General features: G+C 36.5%; 1 protein-coding gene across 3 annotated transcripts in view; it reads left to right on the forward strand.

The window, feature by feature from the left end:
- HAUS6 (HAUS augmin like complex subunit 6) overlaps window positions 1–19,147 on the forward strand; it is a 49,986-nt gene continuing 30,839 nt past the window's right edge. The window contains exons 1-8 of one of the 3 annotated variants that reach the window (XM_036855167.1): window positions 356–487; window positions 3,703–3,792; window positions 5,062–5,157; window positions 6,477–6,555; window positions 7,068–7,200; window positions 9,480–9,627; window positions 11,031–11,096; window positions 11,400–11,448. In XM_036855167.1, coding sequence (XP_036711062.1) covers window positions 3,788–3,792; window positions 5,062–5,157; window positions 6,477–6,555; window positions 7,068–7,200; window positions 9,480–9,627; window positions 11,031–11,096; window positions 11,400–11,448 — 576 coding nt within the window. In that variant the 5' untranslated portion in view covers window positions 356–487; window positions 3,703–3,787. Of the gene's footprint in view, window positions 488–3,702; window positions 3,793–5,061; window positions 5,158–6,476; window positions 6,556–7,067; window positions 7,201–9,479; window positions 9,628–11,030; window positions 11,097–11,399; window positions 11,449–19,147 lie in introns of all 3 variants that reach the window. The other 2 variants (XM_036855165.1, XM_036855166.1) reach the window with 2 other exon arrangements.

Below are 19,147 nucleotides of genomic sequence, written 5' to 3' on the forward strand. Positions count from 1 at the left end.
ACGGTCCTCTAAAGAAGCCCCTCCTCCCCCGGAAGCCGGGCGGCGCCGGCGCAAACCGCTTTTCCGGAAGCGCGGGACGCTTGGTTTGTGGTGACTGTGCTTTGGCCGCTGTGCCGTACTACTGTTAGAGGCTCTATTTCCCTGAGACTTTAGAGTCTCAGGCCAATTGAGGCATTTGAGGCCATTTGAGGCATTTGAGGCCATTTAAGGCGGAATGGTTCCGGGCGAGAGAGGATCAGGCGGTGGCAATGGAGGGGCCGCCGCCATCTCAGGCTACCCGTAGGCAAAAAGCCTGAGGGGCCCTCTCAGTCGTTGGAGCCTGCGCTTTCTTCCTTTGCCGGGCCCTGCCTACCGCGAAGATGAGTTCGGCCTGGGTCCCTTCTTTCGAGAAGGAGCATCTCTGGATGTATCTGCAGGCGCTCGGCTTCGAGCCGGACTCGGCGACCGTAGCCGGTGGAAAGATCGTGTCGCACACGCACCTCGGAGTGTAAGGAGGCCGGGGCCGGCGGGGCGGGGGAGTCTGAGCCTGGCCGTGCTGGCGTGACCCGCCTTGTTGCGGACCTCGTAGGTTGATGAATTCAGTAGTCGGTTACTGTGGCCCGGCACTGGCTGCAAAGTTCCTGCTCGCAGTGGCAGCTAGCCGAGTGGCAAGAGACTGTTACGGGACCTTGCCGGGAGCGCTTTTTAGGGGAGTAGAGTCTGCAGTTGGGGCGAAACTGAAGGGGCGGCTTATTCCTGCTTTGGTAGTGAAGCCGGGTGGTCTGTGAAGTCGAGGGAGAGGTGGCGGCTTGGTAATGGAGGGACTCGGGAACGCCTTCCGTTAGGTGCAAACGCCTTTAGGACTCGAGGGAGACTTTTAAGGTAGTTGATCTTTAGTTTATAATTTTCACTAACTGAAATAGCAGGCTGAAGCCTGCCACAGTTAGCCAAAAACTAGTAGAGAGTGGTATTAAGATGAAAAGTTAAAAAAAAGCCTCTTCCTGCTTTGCTACAGATGTTACAGATCTCATCATAGAACTTAATGCTTTGTTTATATTTCTATGTCTTAACTTATCAACTTTAGACAGTCTCTATTATCTTGCCCACTATAGGCCAAGGAAAATTTGGGATACATAGGCTATCTCCTGTTCTCAATCTTCTTGACGTTTGTAATTACGTTATTTCCGTTTTTCTTGTGGCAGTATTTAAATAATGTGCTTAGACCTGTGTTTCTTGATGTATCAGTCTCAAAAGGATCTCTGGATTCCCCACGATGTAATTTCACAGTGAAGGCCGCTATTCTTTATACGATAATTAGCGCACCTACACTTACCTACCCTCCTCTGCTTTCTCTTGACTTTTTTCAGCTGTATTAGAACTGTTTTACTGTTAAGGTTTAGAGCTGTAATTAAGTTTTGTTTGGTAACTATTTGTTTGGAAGTTACTACTATTTACATGTAGAAAGGTTTTGTCTAGAAGTCTAGTCTAAAAATTGACAATCAGTCTGGGCTTCCCTGGTGGCGCAGTGGTTGAGAATCTGCCTGCTAATGCAGGGAACACGGGTTCGAGCCCTGGTCTGGGAAGATGCCACATGCCGCGGAGCAGCTGGGCCCGTGAGCCACAATTACTGAGCCTGCGCGTCTGGAGCCTGTGCTCCGCAACAAGAGAGGCCGCGATAGTGAGAGGCCCGCGCACCGCGATGAAGAGTGGCCCCCACTCGCCGCAACTGGAGAAAGCCCTCGCACAGAAACGAAGACCCAACACAGGCATAAATAAATAAATAAATAAAAATTGACAACCAGTGGGTAGCATTTATCAGGTTATGATTATGTATTAATAAATGCGCCACCTATCTCACATGATTTGATGCCCCCCGTATGGCAGAGAAGCTTAAGCTTCTCCCAGGCCTCCCCTGAGGATGGTTCCCATTGCCACTGCATCGTCTCTATTGTTTTGGCAATCTTAGTTTTCTCTGCTCTGGCTTATTCAATTGCAGTCTTCTTTCTGCCTTTGAAAATTAAATAAAATCTGTCAAGTTCTGGTTCAGTGATGATATTTTTTTTTTAAAACATTTTCATAGATTTCCCCCCCCCCGCCCCCCTCCCCCCCTGCCCCATGTCTTTAGACTTGTCTCAGTTCGTTAGTGGGAGGGATATACTAAAACAGATGTCCCCTTTAAAATGCTTTAAGCATGAATGTGGCATCAAATTTACTTCAAAATTAAAAAAATTTTTTGATTCACTTATGTTTACATATGTTAGAATTCATTCTTTTTGGTGTGCAGTTCTATGTGGTTCTAGTTTCTGTGAGCATGTAATTGTGTAGCCACTTTTCTTATAAAGTTAAATGTACATTTAACATATGATCCAGCAATTCCATTCCTAGGCATTTGCCCAAAAGATTTGCATTTTGGAAAAATCATTCTGGTTGTATTACAGAGAATGGATTAGAGGGGGAATCAGGGCTTTGCAGTTAGGTAGACCTAAACTAAGGAGTCAGTGGGAATGGAAAGGAAAGGTCATTCATTCATTTGTGGGGTTTTTTTGTTTTTTCGTTTTTTTTGTTTTTTGTTTTTTTTGCTTGGAAGGTGATTCGCTTTTACTTATTTTGCCAGTGAATGTATAAGAGCAACAGTATACATTCTTTTGTCATCTATTTAGGAAAAATTTTAAAAGCTGAAGGATAATGTCGAGCCATATTCACTATGAGATATAAACCTAAACAAAATTTCTATTCCAAGGAAGAAAAAAATCCTGTCTTCCCAAAGGAAGACTTTGCCTGCTTTCCTTACATTGAAATGCAAGTATTGCTGAAAACCAGTTTTTAATCCTCCACTTGATACACAGCCTGAAGTGTAATTAGCTAAGTTTGCAAGAGGGGGTTATTTTGTTAGGGTCCAAGATGTGTCTTTATCACACAGCAATGTGTGTGTGTGTGTGTTTGTTTATCTATTTATTTTTGGCTGCGTTGGGTCTTTGTTGCTGCGAGCAGGCTTTCTCTAGTTGCGGCGAGCGGTGGCTACTCTTCGTTGCGGTGCGTGGGTGTCTCATTGCAGCGGCCTCTCTTGTTGCAGAGCACGGGCTCTAGGCACGCGGGCTTCAGTAGTTGTGGCTCCTGGGCTTAGTTGCTCCGCGGCATGTGGGATCTTCCTGGACCAGGGCACGAACCCATGTCCCCTGCATTGGCAGGCGGATTCTTAACCACTGTGCCACCAGGGAAGTCCCACAATGTGCTTTTTACAAGCAGACTTGTGGACCATGACTAGAGGACATGTACAGATTCCAGTTCAATACATGGCAAGGCATTTAAGGAGCTGCCAATAGAGCTGACTTTTTGATTATTCTAGAAAGTAGAGACTCATCAACGAACACAGTAATCCCATTCTGCAAAGCTGGAGGCTGGCTAAAAGGAGCATTCCCACCAGACTTTCTGTGCCATAGCAAAGGAGATGCACGGTCTGTGGTTGGGTACACTAAGATATTGTTTGACGTACTGTACAACCGTGCACTTTATAACAGGGTAAAATTGCAGTAGTAAATTGTCTAACATTTTTCTGAGGTTATATTCCATAAGCTTAAAATTCAGATGTACTTATTTAAAGCATTCAAAACACTGGGCTCTAAGAATGTTTATGCATAAGGTTAATATCTGCCCTATAGAGATTTATATATTTCTGCACAAATACCTCCAGTTTATCTGAACACATCGGTTTTGGACCAGCAGCTCCTGGCAGTGGGCGAGGTGGGTTTCCAGAAATCAGCACAGGTGCATTTGGTAAAAGTTCGGCAGGAACCAGGCCCATCCCAGGATGTGGTAAGTAGGGATTGAAAGCCATGGCAGGATTAGCTGCCAGGGATGGAGTCACAGGAAAAGAAGTAAGTGATGACATTTGAGCATTTTGGAGCATAAACTGCATCTGCTGGGCGAACATGGCTGCAGCAGTCTTTTGTTGAATCAGATTGTTCCGTCCATTAATTTCCAGCTGCATTTTTAAATGTGGAGGAGGGTGGAGGTACTTGCAGTTCTCTCTAGCACACCGACCCTTAAGGTCATAAGCAGCCCCCTCCATGGAATCAGCCCAGGCTCTACTAGGCCTTCAGTTGCCCGGAGCAAAGCAGAAGGCACTCTCAGCCCCCCCATTCATTTGTTTATTCAACAGATATTAATTGAGCACAGTATTGGACCTGGGTATACAGTGGTGAACAGAGCAAATGTAAACTTTTCCCGTATAAAATTTCAGTCCAGTGGGTGAGCAAACCTTTAACAAATATCTTTTTAAAAATTAGAAGTGTTGAAGAGAACAGTATACTATATGAAAAAAATAACAGGTTTGAGAGATGATAAGGAGGTAGGAACTTCATTTGTATTTGTTGAGGAATAGAAACATTCCAAGGATAAAAGAGTTGTTTGACAAAAGTATAAGCATGGGAATTTTAATGTTAACTCTTTTTTTCCAACTCAAAAAAGCTTATTTCAGGAAAATAGCTTTATGTGTTCACGGGAGTACTCAGATCTATTTGTCATGTCATCTGTATTATGAGGATAATCAAACTGCTTTCTAATGTTGGGATTAGATTAAATACTTCATGTTAAAGCTGCAAGCACAGGTATTAACTTCATATGATTGCAATGAAGATTAGATGAGTTGCTGCTTGTAAAAGGCTTAATTAAAATAATATCTGATAAATAATAAACTCAATAAGTATTTAGCTGTTTTTATTGTCAGAAAATGTTGGTGTGTATCATCATTTTCACCATATCTTAGGCCATGGTTTTCTCTCTACCTGATTAGGCTTTCCTTTTCTTTTTGTAGAATGTTTTCATTGCAGTAAAGCCAAGTTCTACTAGTTTTCTTCTATTCGATCTACATTTTCAGAATGAAAACAAAAACTTGTATGTGTTTAATTGTTTATAAATATATACATGAATTAGAAAAATTAATTTGCCTTGACCTCTTGAACAGAATGAAAAATATTAATGGGTCAGACTCTTACACAGCTTTTGATGATGCTTAGTTTTATTAACCTTTTTCTTTTCTTCTTTTTTTTTTTTTCCTGCTTCTATTTCTTTTTAAACCATTAGGAACATGTTTGACAAGTTGAACCGTGATGCCTTTCAGATAGTTTCTTATTTTTTGTTTCAAACGCTTGACCAGTCTCTCACTAAAGAAGTTTTCAAGTGAGTAAAAGTTATTTCATTTTCTTTTTGTAAGGGATTTAAAAAGGGATTATGACTTTATATAAGCCAGAATTTCAACTTTGGACTTCAACTATTATTTTGAATGGATGTTATAAAAATTAGGCTTGAGTCTTACAAATTTAGTACTTACCCTTTATAAATCTGAGTGATTTTTTTTTGTAAAATTATTGTAAATTAAAATAAAAATATAAAAATGTGAATATTCACTAGCCTTGGTTCTGAGTTATTTTGCATGTGATTTGGGTTTCGTCTATAAGAAAAAGTGTTCAAATTTGTTTTAATATTTATATTGTGCCCTCATCCTCTTATATAATAAGTCCATTGTTTAGGGCATTGTTTTTATTTGTGATAATTTATTTTTAATATTTTGCTTGCAGTTAAAGTTATGAGTGACCAGGAGAACAGGTGTATTTGAAACGTATTTTCGAAATCCCTATCATTAAGGTATAGGGCTTCCTCTGCTCAAATAAAAATAGATTTTTTGATTTTTTTTCTAGATTATAAACAAAATACAGCTTACTTTAACCAGTTCGGCAAATACAGAAAAAGTTAAAGAAGGAAGTAAAAATTATTCCCAAACCCAACTAGAGAATATCACTGTTGACATTCCAGCTTTTTAGTCTTTTTTTCTTTGCATACTTAATATTTTTCTATGAATATAGCATGTATGTTATGCTATAGAAATACAAAAAAAAATGGGACCCTAATCAAATAATTGCCTTAGAATAAAAATTTAGACAAAACATTATAAGGTGAAAGCAATAGGCAAATTTTAAAGTTCATTATTTTTGACTAAAACTGAATTTTTAATAATTTCATATCTTGTTTGTCCACAAAACAGTAGCACCCCTGACTGTAATATAGGTTATCTCTAGGGGTCATGATCTCTTATGCCATTCTTTCTGTGCTTTTCATGTGTAACCATGTGTTTTTCTCTCTTTTTCCCCAGGCATTATTATCCTAATTTATTTTTACCATCTTTATGCATTAGTCCAGTGAATTCATTGAGAGTGTTGTCTTCTTTAGCTGATTTTCAGTAATTTTAATAGTGATTCATCCCTATATTTAACTTATATATTCATTGATTATTTGCACTAAACTGAATTCAACCCTATAGATATTCATAAAGAAAAAGACCTAATTTCTTACAGGTTGGTGTTTCTCTTTAGTTGAAATTTATGAATGTTAGCCTTGATTTAGCATTAATATTTCTAGTATAGGAGATAAGTTTGATGTTTTAAAATTTTGCTGAGTTTGGTTTTTTATTCATAATTCTAATTTTTATTTTTGTTTTAAAGACTTTGTTGGCCTCCATTTGACCAAAAAAGTGATACTGAATTCCGAAAACATTGCTGTGAATGGTTAAAAAAGATTTCTGTAAGTATTTTCTTTCTGAAAGATGCAAACGTTTAAGAGGTAATTTTTTTTCTGGCTTTATTGAGGTACATTAATTTTTTTAGAGGTGAAATCTTTTTAATGCTTTTATGCTAACAGTATAAGCAAGAAATACTAATCAGGATAATACTTTCTGGTGGGTTTTGGTTGGGATTCTGTATATTTCTGGGAAGCCAGCTTTGTTGGCTAAGTGCATTAGAAATAGATTTTTGAATTCCTGGGAATCTATATCACAGTTTTTGTTTAAAGAAAAATTTTTTTTACCATAGATTATTTTAGCTTATATCCCTAAATAGTATCAATAATTGTGGCTTTAAATTTTAATTGCTTTTTGTGACTGAGTCCACCAAGAGTTTAGAAGGATTCAAAAATTCAACTTGTGGTTCAAATGGAATAATTCTGGTAAACCCTGTTATACTTCAAAACAGTATGATGTAAATATAAAGGTTGTTGTTGTTAAGATCTTCAAATCATCTTGTTTCTTTTTTCCATAGGCTGAATGTGGAAGTAACTTCCCTCAAGTTGTTGGTTCACTGTTTCTTTCTCCTGGTGGTCCTAAGTTTATTCATCTGATGTATCACTTTGCAAGATTTGTTGCAATAAATTATATAAAAACCCATTCTAAAAGTAAGTTAAACTTACAGTAGGAGTTTTTTCTGTTTTGATTCTTAAGTTTTTATTATTTTTTTACGATTTGTGAATCATTAAGAGATTTTAATAAAATGAAATAAGATAAAAATATTACTTTACCTCAAAAGGCAAATGGTTAATATTTTATTGGAACTGTAGTTTGAAATCCTCTTGTAATGAACATAGGTAGCAATACAGGTTATTTTCTTATGTTCTAATACAGGGGTTGGGAAACATTTTCTGTGTGAGGCCTGACAGTAAATATTGTATACTTTGTGGACCACATAAGAGTGTCTGTCACATATACCTGTTTGTGAGTTTTTTTTTATTTTTATTTTTTGTAATATAACCCCTTAAAAATGTAGAAAGCAGTCCTAGCTTTCTGACCTCAGAAAAACAGCCAGTGGGCCAGGTTAGACCTGCAGGTTATAGTTTGCCTATAATTCATTGTATTAAATGTTGTGTTGAATTTGTTAGAGATTTATTTTGGCTACTGGCAATGTGTTGGAATATTTTGGTTCACAATTGCTGTTTTAAAGGGATTTGATCTATTTGCTAAATTATAGAAACAAAATATTGGGTTTTTCAGCTAAGACTTAAAAGAATGCTATTTGTAGCTTACTAAGTATGCTGCTCAGTTTAATTGAGTTATGCTCATAAAACATGGGAGGTAAAAACTGGAAAAGTTGATGCAATAATATCCCATCTTCCAATTTCTAGAGGCAACCATTGCTGACATTTTGGTTTGTTTTCTTTTAGGTGTTTTTTGTTGTTGTTTGTTTGTTTTTTAATGCACATATTATATGTTTTAATTATTTTGAATAAATGATAGATTCTCATGATTCAAAAATCAGAAAGTGAAAAGTCTGTCTTCCATCTCTAACTACCTAGTTTCCCTTCCCAGAAGCAACCATTGTAATGAATAATACTAGCAAATGTGTGTATATTCTTTTTTTTAAACCCTAAATGGTGACATACATCTGGTTTTGAATCTTGTGTTTTTTATGCAACAGTGTACATTGGAGATCATCCCATGTCAGTTCATAGATCTTCCTTACTCTGTCTCTCTCTTAAGAACTGCATATTTGAATGGATGTGTCAGTGTATTTAATCACACATTTGTTCTGAAATCAGTTCTGCTGACAGTTGGCATTTTTCCTAATCTTTTGCTATAAAAACAATGCTACAGTGACAAACTTTATACATATATCATTTTGTGTATGTTCAAGTATATATTGTGTGTGTGTGCATATATATATATGTATATATGCACCCAAACACATACCTTTTTTCCAGTTTATCTTTTGTGTGTGATTTTTTAAAACATGTACATGTGATCTTGCTTTATAAGCATTTACATATTTTAAATTTAATGTAATGTAAGCATTTTACCAGCTTTTCTATTAGATGATTTATTCCAGTTACATGTAACCCAAACTATTTTATATGAATTATGTGTATTTGGATTTAGCAAGAGTTTATTGTACATAAGGCTTTTAAGCATGGGTTGTCATATTTCTCATTTAAAGCAGTTTCATTCAACATATTCAGTCTCTAGGTGACTTCTACATCCAGCGAATTCATCCCCTGTTAAATATTTAGGAGTTTTGGTTATTTCTTTGTGGGTAATCTAGGACCTGGATTTACAATGTTAAGTATGGTGTGGGGTCACTATTTTCCAGAATATCCATCTTTATTGTATTGCCATCTTGAAGTAGGTTTTATTACAGTGAAAACCTGGCCTGTCAAATGTTTAGATGGATTGTTCTCAGGGTCTGCTTTGATCATTAGTAACATAGCCAAGAATTACTTGAGAAATGGAGATTGGTTTTATTTGGTTGTCTTGTCCTGTTGGTCTTACTAGGAAGAAAGGTACGCTGATGGCAGCAATGAAGGTGATGTGATCTCACCTCATCTCTTTTAATTGATTTTCTTCCTTTGTTGTTAAAAGATCAGTTAAGAAGTTGCTTATGTGTAATGATGTATTTGTTCATGGATGTATCACGCTGTGATAATAAGAATTACTTTGGGCACATGGACTCTGAGAATTTTTAATTATGTAAAATACCTCAACTTCAGATATCCTTTTCTATTGCCTCCTTTAAAAATAGGTCATCCTTGCTTTTGCTGAAATTAGTTGTATCTTTTTGTATATGTGGCATACCAGCTTTTAAGGAGTTGTTAGTTAAATGAGGTTGTTAATCTCTCAATAATCTCACATTTTTATATTTATTAGCTTGTAAGTCTAAGTTTTGTATATTTTGTGTTCTGTGTAGATTCTTCTGTACATTTTACAGAGACATTTAACTTAAAGCCACAAGATTTGCACAAGTGCATTGCCAGATGCCATGTAGCACGTAACAGGTTTTTACAAATTTTGCAAAGAGAAGATTGTGTTACCCGAAAATACCAGGAAAATGCACAGTAAGTAATACTTTGAAAGTTAGAAAATGTAAATTCCTTTCTTTTTGAACAAATGTCATCAATATCCTTTCTTTTTTTTTTAACCCATTGATGTATGCACTTTATTTTTTTATTTTTTAATTCCATCAGTATTTATTTATTTATTTATTTATTTATTTAATTTATTTTTGACTGTGTTGGGTCTTCGTTGCTGTGTGAGCTTTCTCTAGTTGCGGTGAGTGGGGGCTACTCTTCGTTGCGGTGCACGGGCTTCTCATTGGGGTGGCTTCTCTTGTTGCGGAGCACGGGTTCTAGGTGCGCGGGCTTCAGTAGTTGTGGCACGTGGGCTCAGTAGTTGTGGCGCACGGGCTTAGTTGCTCCGTGGCATGTGGGATCTTCCCAGACCAGGGCTCGAACCTGTGTCCCCTCCACTGGCAGGCAGATTCTTAACCACTGCGCCACCAGGGAAGTCCCTCATCAATATCCTTTCAATGGCAATAATTCATGTCTACCTCAAACCCCCTGGCTGTTATCTTTCCATTTTAAAACCTGATAACTTCTGAATAAAATGTTTTAAAACTTTAGGCATACTGTAAATGAAAGTTTAGAGAAAAGGAAGATATCATTTTAGTTCAAAAACTCAATTTCTTTAGGTGCTTTTTCTTTTAAACATGGAAATAAATTTTTAAGCTGTAATTATAGTGCTTATTCTATTTTGTATCCTTTTTTCTCTTAATATTTCATTCTATAAATTTTTCCATATTGCCATAATGTATTACTTTTAATTTCTACTTAGTGTCTTAGTTGAAGAGGTATTCCATAGTTTCTTTAGCCATTTTATACTGTCTTATATTTACGTTTATCTATTCAGCACTTTTTTTTCTTGAGTTACTTCTATGTGCTGGATATTGGTTATACACTAGTCCTACAACATTAAACAAGACAAGCAAGGTTCTTACTCTCAAGACATAAATTGTGTCCAATTTTTTACAATTATAAACAACTATAGTAAGATAACTTTTTAAATGCTGTTATCTATTCCAAAAGCTACAAAATCCTTTGAAATCTCCTTAAAACTACAATGTTGCCTGTTTTAGGTAACATTTAAAATTATCCCCTAGGTATGTGAGATAAGGATAAGAGAGCGGAGTAGTCTTAACTGACCTCCAACAGTTTTACTTGAAGTCAGAGAGTATATGAGCCAAGAAGTCCTGGTCGTTTTCAATTGCCACCTATATGTTAGACCACTCCTGTAACTCTTAAAGGGAGTCCAGAGTCCCTTTATGACTGGCTGTTGGGTATATTTGGAAGAGTAGTCCTCAGAGGCCTTGAGCAAAGATATGAAATGAGGGAAAATATCAAAGCAGGCTATACTAGTTAGTTGTAATAGATTTACAGTTGTCATTTTTTATGTTTTCTTGCAGATTATCAGTTAAACAAATACAGAATTTGAGATCAGAATGTATAGGACAGCAAAACCAGATAAAAAAGTAAGTGACTTTTAGAGTTGAAAGTTCCCTGAGATACTAGTTTAGCCTCCCGCATGTTACCGGTAAGGAAACTGAGATTAGTTAAAATAACATATCAATAGCTAGTTGATAATAGGACAAGAACATAATTCTGATTCCTAGTCCAGTTCTAATAAATTATGATAGCTTTGAGCTTGAATTTTATTTTGGCTTTTAATAGGAATGGTTGTTAGCGGGTGGGTTTGCAGATTAATTAGCTTTTTGGATGGTAAATTACCATATGGTTTTTTTATTGACTAATGAGATTATTTAATTTTTAACTAGAATGGAACCCTATGATGACCAAAGTAATATACAAGAGAAAATTCAAAAGGTGAGACTTTTTTTTGAATTTTATTTTATTTTTTATACAGCAGGTTCTTATTAGTTATGTATTTTATACATATAGTGTATATATGTCAATCCCAATCTCCCAATTCATCGCCCCCCCCCACCCCATTCCCCCCTTGGTGTCCATATGTTTGTTCTCTACATCTGTGTCTCTATTTCTGCCTTGCATACTGGTTCATCTGTACCATTTTTCTAGATTCCACATACATGCGTTAACACATGATATTTGTTTTTCTCTTTCTGGCTTCACTCTGTATAAGAAAGTCTCTAGGTCCTTCCACGTCTCTACAAATGACCCAATTTCGTTCCTTTTTATGGCTGAGTAATACTCCATTGTATATATGTACCACATCTTCTTTATCCATTCGTCTGTCGATGGGCATTTAGGTTGCTTCCATGACCTGGCTATTGTAAATAGTGCTGCAGTGAACATTGGGGTGCATGTGTCTTTTTGAATTATGGTTTTCTCTGAGTATATGCCCAGTAGTGGGATTGCTGGGTCATATGGTAATTCTGTTTTTAGTTTTTTAAGGAACCTCCATACTGTTCTCCATAGTGGCTGTATCAATTTACATTCCCACCAACAGTGCAAGAGGGTTCCCTTTTCTCTACACCCTCTCCAGCACTTATTGTTTATAGATTTTCTGATGATGCCCATTCTGACCGGTGTGAGGTGATACTTCATTGTAGTTTTGATTTGCATTTCTCTAATAATTAGTGGTGTTGAGCAACTTTTCATGTGCCTCTTGGCCATCTGTATGTCTTCTTTGGAGAGATGTCTATTTAGGTCTTCTGCCCATTTTTTGATTGGGTTGTTTGTTTTTTTAATATTGAGCTGCATTTTTTAATATTGAGTTGTATATATATTTTGGAGATTAATCCTTTGTCCGTTAATTCGTTTGCAAATATTTTCTCCCATTCTGAGGGTTGTCTTTTCGTCTTGTTTATAGTTTCCTTTGCTATGCAAAAGCTTTCACGTTTCATTAGGTCCCATTTGTTTGTTTTTATTTCCATTACTCTAGGAGGTGGGTCAAAAAAGATCTTGCTGTGATTTATGTCAAAGAGTGTTCTTCCTCTGTTTTCCTCTAAGAGTTTTATAGTGTCCGGTCTTACGTTTAGGTCTCGAATCCATTTTGAGTTTATTTTTGTGTTTGGTGTTAGGGAGTGTTCTAATTTCATTCTTTTACATGTAGCTGTCCAGTTTTCCCAGCACCGTTTATTGAAGAGACCGTCTTTTCTCCATTGTATATCCTTGCTTCATTTGTCATAGATTAGTTGACTGTAGGTGAGTGGGTTTATCTATGGGCTTTCTATCCTGTTCCATTGATCGATATTTCTATTTTTGTGCCAGTACCATATTGTCTTGATTACTGTAGCTTTGTAGTATAGTCTGAAGTCAGGGAGCCTGATCCTTCCAGCTCCATTTTTCTTTCTCAAGTTTGCTTTGGCTATTCGGGGTCTTTTGTGTTTCCATACAAATTGTAAACTTTTGTTCTAATTCTGTGAAAAATGCTATTGGTAATTTGATAGGGATTGCATTGAATCTGTCAATTACTTTGGGTAGTATAGTCATTTTCACAATGTTGATTCTTCCAATCCAAGAACATGGTATATCTCTCCATCTGTTGGTGTCATCTTTGATTTCTTTCATCAGTGTCTTATAGTTCTCTGAGTACAGGTCTTTTACCTTCTAAAGTAGATTTTATTCTTTTTGTTGCAGTGGTGAATGGGATTGTTTCCTTAATTTCTCTTTCTGATCTTTCATTGTTAGTGTGTAGGAATGCAAGAGATTTCTGTGCATTAATTTTGTATCCTGCAACTTTACCAAGTTCATTGATTAGCTCTAGTAGTTTTCTGGTAGCATCTTTAGGATTTTCTGTGTGCAGTATCATGTCATCTGCAAACAGTGATGGTTTTACTTCTTCTTTTCCAATTTGTATTCCTTTTATTTCTTTTTCTTTTCTGATTGCCGTAGCTAGGACTTCCAAAACTATGTTGAATAATAGTGGCGAGTGTGGACCTCCTTGTCTTGTTCCTGATCTTAGAGGAAGTGTGTTCAGTTTTTCACCATTGAGAATGATGTTTGCTGTGGGTTTGTCATATATGGCCTTTATTATGTTGAGGTAGGTTCCCTCTATGCCCACTTTCTGGAGAGTTTTTATCATAAATGGGTGTTGAATTTTGTCAAAAGCTTTTTCTGCATCTATTGAGATGATCGTATGGTTTAAATTCTTCAATTTGTTGATATGGTGTATCACATTGATTTGTGTATATTGAAGAATCCTTGCATCACTGGGATAAATCCCACTTGATCATGGTGTATATGATCTTTTTAATGTGTTGTTGGATTCTGTTTGCTAGTATTTTGTTGAGGATTTTTACATCTGTGTTCATCAGTGATATTGGTTGGTAATTTTCTTTTTTAGTAGTATCTCTGTCTGGTTTTGGTATCAGGGTGATGGTGGCTTTGTAGAATGAGTTTGGGAGTGTTCCTTCCTTTGCAATTTTTTGGAAGAGTTTGACAAGGATGGGTGTTAGCTCTTCTCTAAATGTTTGGTAGAATTCACCTGTGAAGCCATCTGGTCCTGGACTTTTGTTTGTTGGAAGATTTTTAATCACAGTTTCAATTTCATTACCTGTGATTGGTCTGTTCATATTTTCTGTTTCTTCCTGGTGCATTCTTGGAAGGTTGTACCTTTCTAAAAATTTGTCCATTTCTTCCAGGTTGTCCATTTTATTAGCATGGAGTTGGCTTGTAGTAGTTTCTTATGATGCTTTTTATTTCTGCATTGTCCGTTGTAACTTCTCTTTTTTCATTTCTAATTTTATTGATTTGAGTCTTCTCCCTCTTTTTCTTAATGAGTCTGGCTAAAGGTTTATCAATTTTGTTTATCTTCTCAAAAACCAGCTTTTAGTTTTATTGATCTTTGCTATTGTTTTCTTTGTTTCTATTTCATTTATTTCTGCTCTGATCTTTATGATTTCTTTCCTTCTATTAACTTTTGGTTTTGTTTGTTCTTGTTTCTCTGGTTCCTTTAGGTGTAACGTTAGATTGTTCTTTTGAGATTTTTCTTGTTTCTTGAGGTAGCATTTTATTGCTATAAACTTCCCTCTTAGAACTGCTTTTGCTGCATCCCATAGGTTTCTTTTTTTCTCTCAACATCTTTATTGGAGAATAGTTGCTTTACAATGGTGTGTTAGATTCTGCTTTATAACAGAGTCAGCTATACATATACCTGTATCCCCATATCTCCTCCCTCTTGCGTCTCCCTCCCATTCTCCCTATCCCACCCAATCCCATAGGTTTTGGATTGTCGTATTTTTCTTGTCATTTGCCTTTAGGTATTTTTTGATAATCCTCTTTGACTTCAGTGATCTCTTGGTTATTTAGTAAGGTATTGTTTAACCTCCATATGTTTATGTTTTTTTTTTTTTTTTTTTTTATTATGTTGAGGTAGGTTCCCTCTATGCCCACTTTCTGGAGAGTTTTTATCATAAATGGGTGTTGAATTTTGTCAAAAGCTTTTTCTCCATCTATTGAGATGATCATATGGTTTTTACTCTTCAATTTGTTAATATGGTGTATCACATTGATTGATTTGCGTATATTGAAGAATCCTTGCATCCCTGGGATAAATCCCACTTGATGGTGGTGTATGATCCTTTTAATGTGTTGTTGGATTCTGTTTGCTAGTATTTTGTTGAGGATTTCTGCATCTATATTCATCATTGATATTGGTTGGTAATTTTCTTTTTTTGTAGTGTCTTTGTCTGGTTTTGGTATCAGGGTGATGGTGGCCTCATAGAATGAGTTTGGGAGTGTTCCTTCCTCTGCCATTTTTTTGGAAGAGTTTGAGAAGGATAGGTGTTAGCTCTTCTCTAAATGTTTGATAGAATTCACCTGTGAAGCCATCTGGTCCTGGACTTTTGTTTGTTGGAAGATTTTTAATCACAGTTTCAATTTCATTCCTTGTGATTGGTCTGTTCATATTTTCTGTTTCTTCCTGGTTCAGTCTTGGAAGGTTATACCTTTCTAAGAATTTGTCCATTTCTTCCAGGATGTCCATTTGATTGGCATAGGGTTGTTTGTAGTAGTCTCTTAGGATGCTTTCTATTTCTGCAGTGTCTGTTGTAACGTCTCCTTTTTCATTTCTAATTTTATTGATTTCAGTCCTCTCCCTCTTTTCCTTGATGAGTCTGGCTAATGGTTTATCAGTTTTGTTTATCTTCTCAAAGAACCAGCTTTTAGTTTTATTGATCTTTGCTATTGTTTTCTTTGTTTCTATTTCATTTATTTCTGCTCTGATCTTTATGATTTCTTTCCTTCTGCTAACTTTGGGTTTTGTTTGTTCTTCTTTCTCTAGTTTCTTTAGGTGTAAGGTTAGATTGTTTATTTGAGATTTTTCTTGTTTCTTTAGGTAGGCTTGTATAGCTATAAACTTCCCTCTTAGAACTGCTTTTGCTGTATCCCATAGGTTTTGGGTCGTCGTGTTTTCATTGTCATTTGTCTCTAGGTATTTTTTGATTTCCTCTTTGATTTCTTCAGTGATCTCTTGGTTATTTAGTAACGTATTGTTTAGCCTCCATGTGTTTGTGTTTTTTATGTTTTTTTCCCTATAATTCATTTCTAATCTCATAGCGTTGTGATCAGAAAAGATGCTTGATATGATTTCAATTTTCTTAAATTTACTGAGGCTTGATTTGTGACCCAAGATGTGATCTATCCTGGAGAATGTTCCGTGTGCACTTGAGAAGAACGTGTAATCTGCTGTTTTTGGATGGAATGTCCTATATATATCAATTAAATCTATCTGGTCTATTGTGTCATTTAAAGCTTCTGTTTCCTTATTTATTTTCATTTTGGATGATCTGTCCATTGGTGTAAGTGAGGTGTTAAAGTCCCCCACTATGATTGTGTTACGTCAATTTCCTCTTTTATAGCTGTTAGCAGTTGCCTTATGTATTGAGGTGCTCCTTTGTTGGGTGCATATATATTTATAATTGTTATATCTTCTTCTTGGATTGATCCCTTGATCATTATGTAGTGTCCTTCCTTGTCTCTTGTAACATTCTTTATTTTAAAGTCTATTTTATCTGATATGAGTATAGCTACTCCAGCTTTCTTTTGATTTCCATTTGCATGGAATATCTTTTTCCATCCCCTCACTTTCAGTCTGTATGTGTCCCTAGGTCTAAAGTGGGTCTCTTATAGACAGCATATATATGGGTCTTGTTTTTGTATCCATTCAGCCAGTCTATGTCTTTCGGTTGGGGCATTTAATCCATTCACGTTTAAGGTAATTATTGATATGTATGTTCCTATGACCATTTTCTTAATTGTTTTGGGTTTGTTTTTGTAGGTCCTTTTCTTCTCTTGTGTTTCCCACTTAGAGAAGTTCCTTTAGCATTTGTTGTAGAGCTGGTTTGGTGGTGCTGAATTCTCTTAGCTTTTGCTTGTCTGTAAAGCTTTTGATTTCTCCATCAAATCTAAATGAGATCCTTTCCGGGTAGAGTAATCTTGGTTGTAGGTTCTTCCCTTTCATCACTTTAAGTATATCATGCCACTCCCTTCTGGCTTGCAGAGTTTCTGCTGAGAAATCAGCTGTTAACCTTATGGGAGTTCCCTTGTATGTTATTTGTCGTTTTTCCCTTGCTGCTTTCAATAATTTTTCTTTGTCTTTAATTTTTGCCACTTTGATTACTATGTGTCTCGGTGTGTTTCTCCTTGGGTTTATCCTGTATGGGACTCTCTGTGCTTCCTGGACTTGGGTGGCTATTTCCTTTCCCATGTTAGGGAAGTTTTCGACTATAATCTCTTCAAATATTTTCTCTGGTCCTTTCTCTCTCTCTTCTCCTTCTGGGACCCCTATAATGCGAATGTTGTTGCGTTTAATGTTGTCCCAGAGGTCTCTTAGGCTGTCTTCATTTCTTTTCATTCTTTTTTCTTTATTCTGTTCCACAGCAGTGAATTCCACCATTCTGTCTTCCAGGTCACTTATCCGTTCTTCTGCCTCAGTTATTTTGCTGTTGATTCCTTCTAGTGTAGTTTTCATTTCAGTTATTGTATTGGTCATCTCTGTTTGTTTGTTCTTTAATTCTTCTAGGTCTTTGTTAATCATTTCTTGCATCTTCTCAATCTTTGCCTCCATTCTTATTCCGAGGTCCTGGATCATCTTCACCATCATTATTCTGAACTCTTTCTGGAAGGTTGCCTATCTCCACTTCATTTAGTTGTTTTTCTGGGGTTTTTTCTTGTTCCTTCATCTGGTACATAGCCCTCTGCCTTTTCATCTTGTCTATCTTTCTGTAACTGAGGTTTTTGGTCCACAGGCTGCAGGATTGTAGTTTTTCTTGCTTCTGCTGTCTGCCCTCTGGTGGTTGAGGCTATCTAAGAGGCTTGATGGGAGGCTCTGGTGGTGGGTAGAGCTGACTCTGTTTATGTTTTTTACGTTTTTTTCTCTGTAATTTATTTCTAATCTCAGATTTGTGGTCGGAAAAGATGCTTGATGTGATTTCAGTTTTCTTAAATTTACTGAGACTGGATTTGTGACCCAAGATGTGATCTATCCTGGAGAATGTTCCGTGTGCACTTGGGAAGAAAATGTAATCTTTTGTTTTCAGATAGAATGTCCTGTAAATATCAATTAAATCTGTCTGGTCTGTTGTGTCATTTAAAACTTGTGTTTCCTTATCAATTTTCTGTCTGGATGATCTGTCCATTGGTGTAGTGAGGTGTTAAAGTCCCCCAGTAGTATTGTGTTACTGTCGATTTCCTCTTTTATGGCTGTTAGCAGTTGCCTTAATGTATTGAGGTGCTTCTTTGTTGGGTGTATATGTATTTATAATTGTTATATCTTCTTCTTGGTTGATCCCTTGATCATTATGTGGTGTCCTTACTTGTCTCTTGTAACATTCTTTATTTTAAAGTCTATTTTATCTGATATGAGTATTGCTACTCCAGCTTTGTTTTGATTTCCATTTGCATGGAATATCTTTTTTCATCCCCTCACTTTCAGTCTGTATGTGTCCCTAGGTCTGAAGTGGGTCTCTTGTAGACAGCATATATATGGGTCTTGTGTTTGTATCCATTCAGCAAGCCTGTGTCTTTTGGTTGGAGCATTTAATCCATTCAAATTTAAGGTAATTATCGATATGTATGTTCCTATGACCATTTTCTTAATTGTTTTGGGTTTGTTTTTGTAGGTCCTTTTCTTCTCTTGTGTTTCCCACTTAGAGAAGTTCCTTTAGCATTTGTTGTAGAGCTGGTTTGGTGGTGCTGAATTCTCTTAGCTTTTGATTTTTCCATCGAATCTGAATGAGATCCTTGCCAGGTAGAGTAATCTTGGTTGTAGTTTCTTCCCTTTCATCACTTTAAGTATATCATGCCACTCCCTTCTGGCTTGTAGAGTTTCTGCTGAGAAGTCAGGTGTTAACCTTATGGGAGGTCTCTTGTATGTTATTTGTTGTTTTTCCCTTGTTGCTTTTAATAATTTTTCTTTGTCTTTACTTTTTGTTAATTTCATTACTTTGTGTCTTGGCATGTTTCTTCTTGGGTTTATCCCGCCTGGGACTCTGCGCTTCCTGGACTTAGGTGGCTATTTCCTTTCCCATGTTAGGGAAGTTTTCAACTATAATCTCCAAATATTTTCTCGGGTCCTTTCTCTCTGTCTTCTCCTTCTGGG

Source organism: Balaenoptera musculus, chromosome 6 (genome assembly GCF_009873245.2).
Source record: "Balaenoptera musculus isolate JJ_BM4_2016_0621 chromosome 6, mBalMus1.pri.v3, whole genome shotgun sequence".
In the NCBI taxonomy this organism is placed as follows: Eukaryota; Metazoa; Chordata; class Mammalia; order Artiodactyla; family Balaenopteridae; genus Balaenoptera; species Balaenoptera musculus.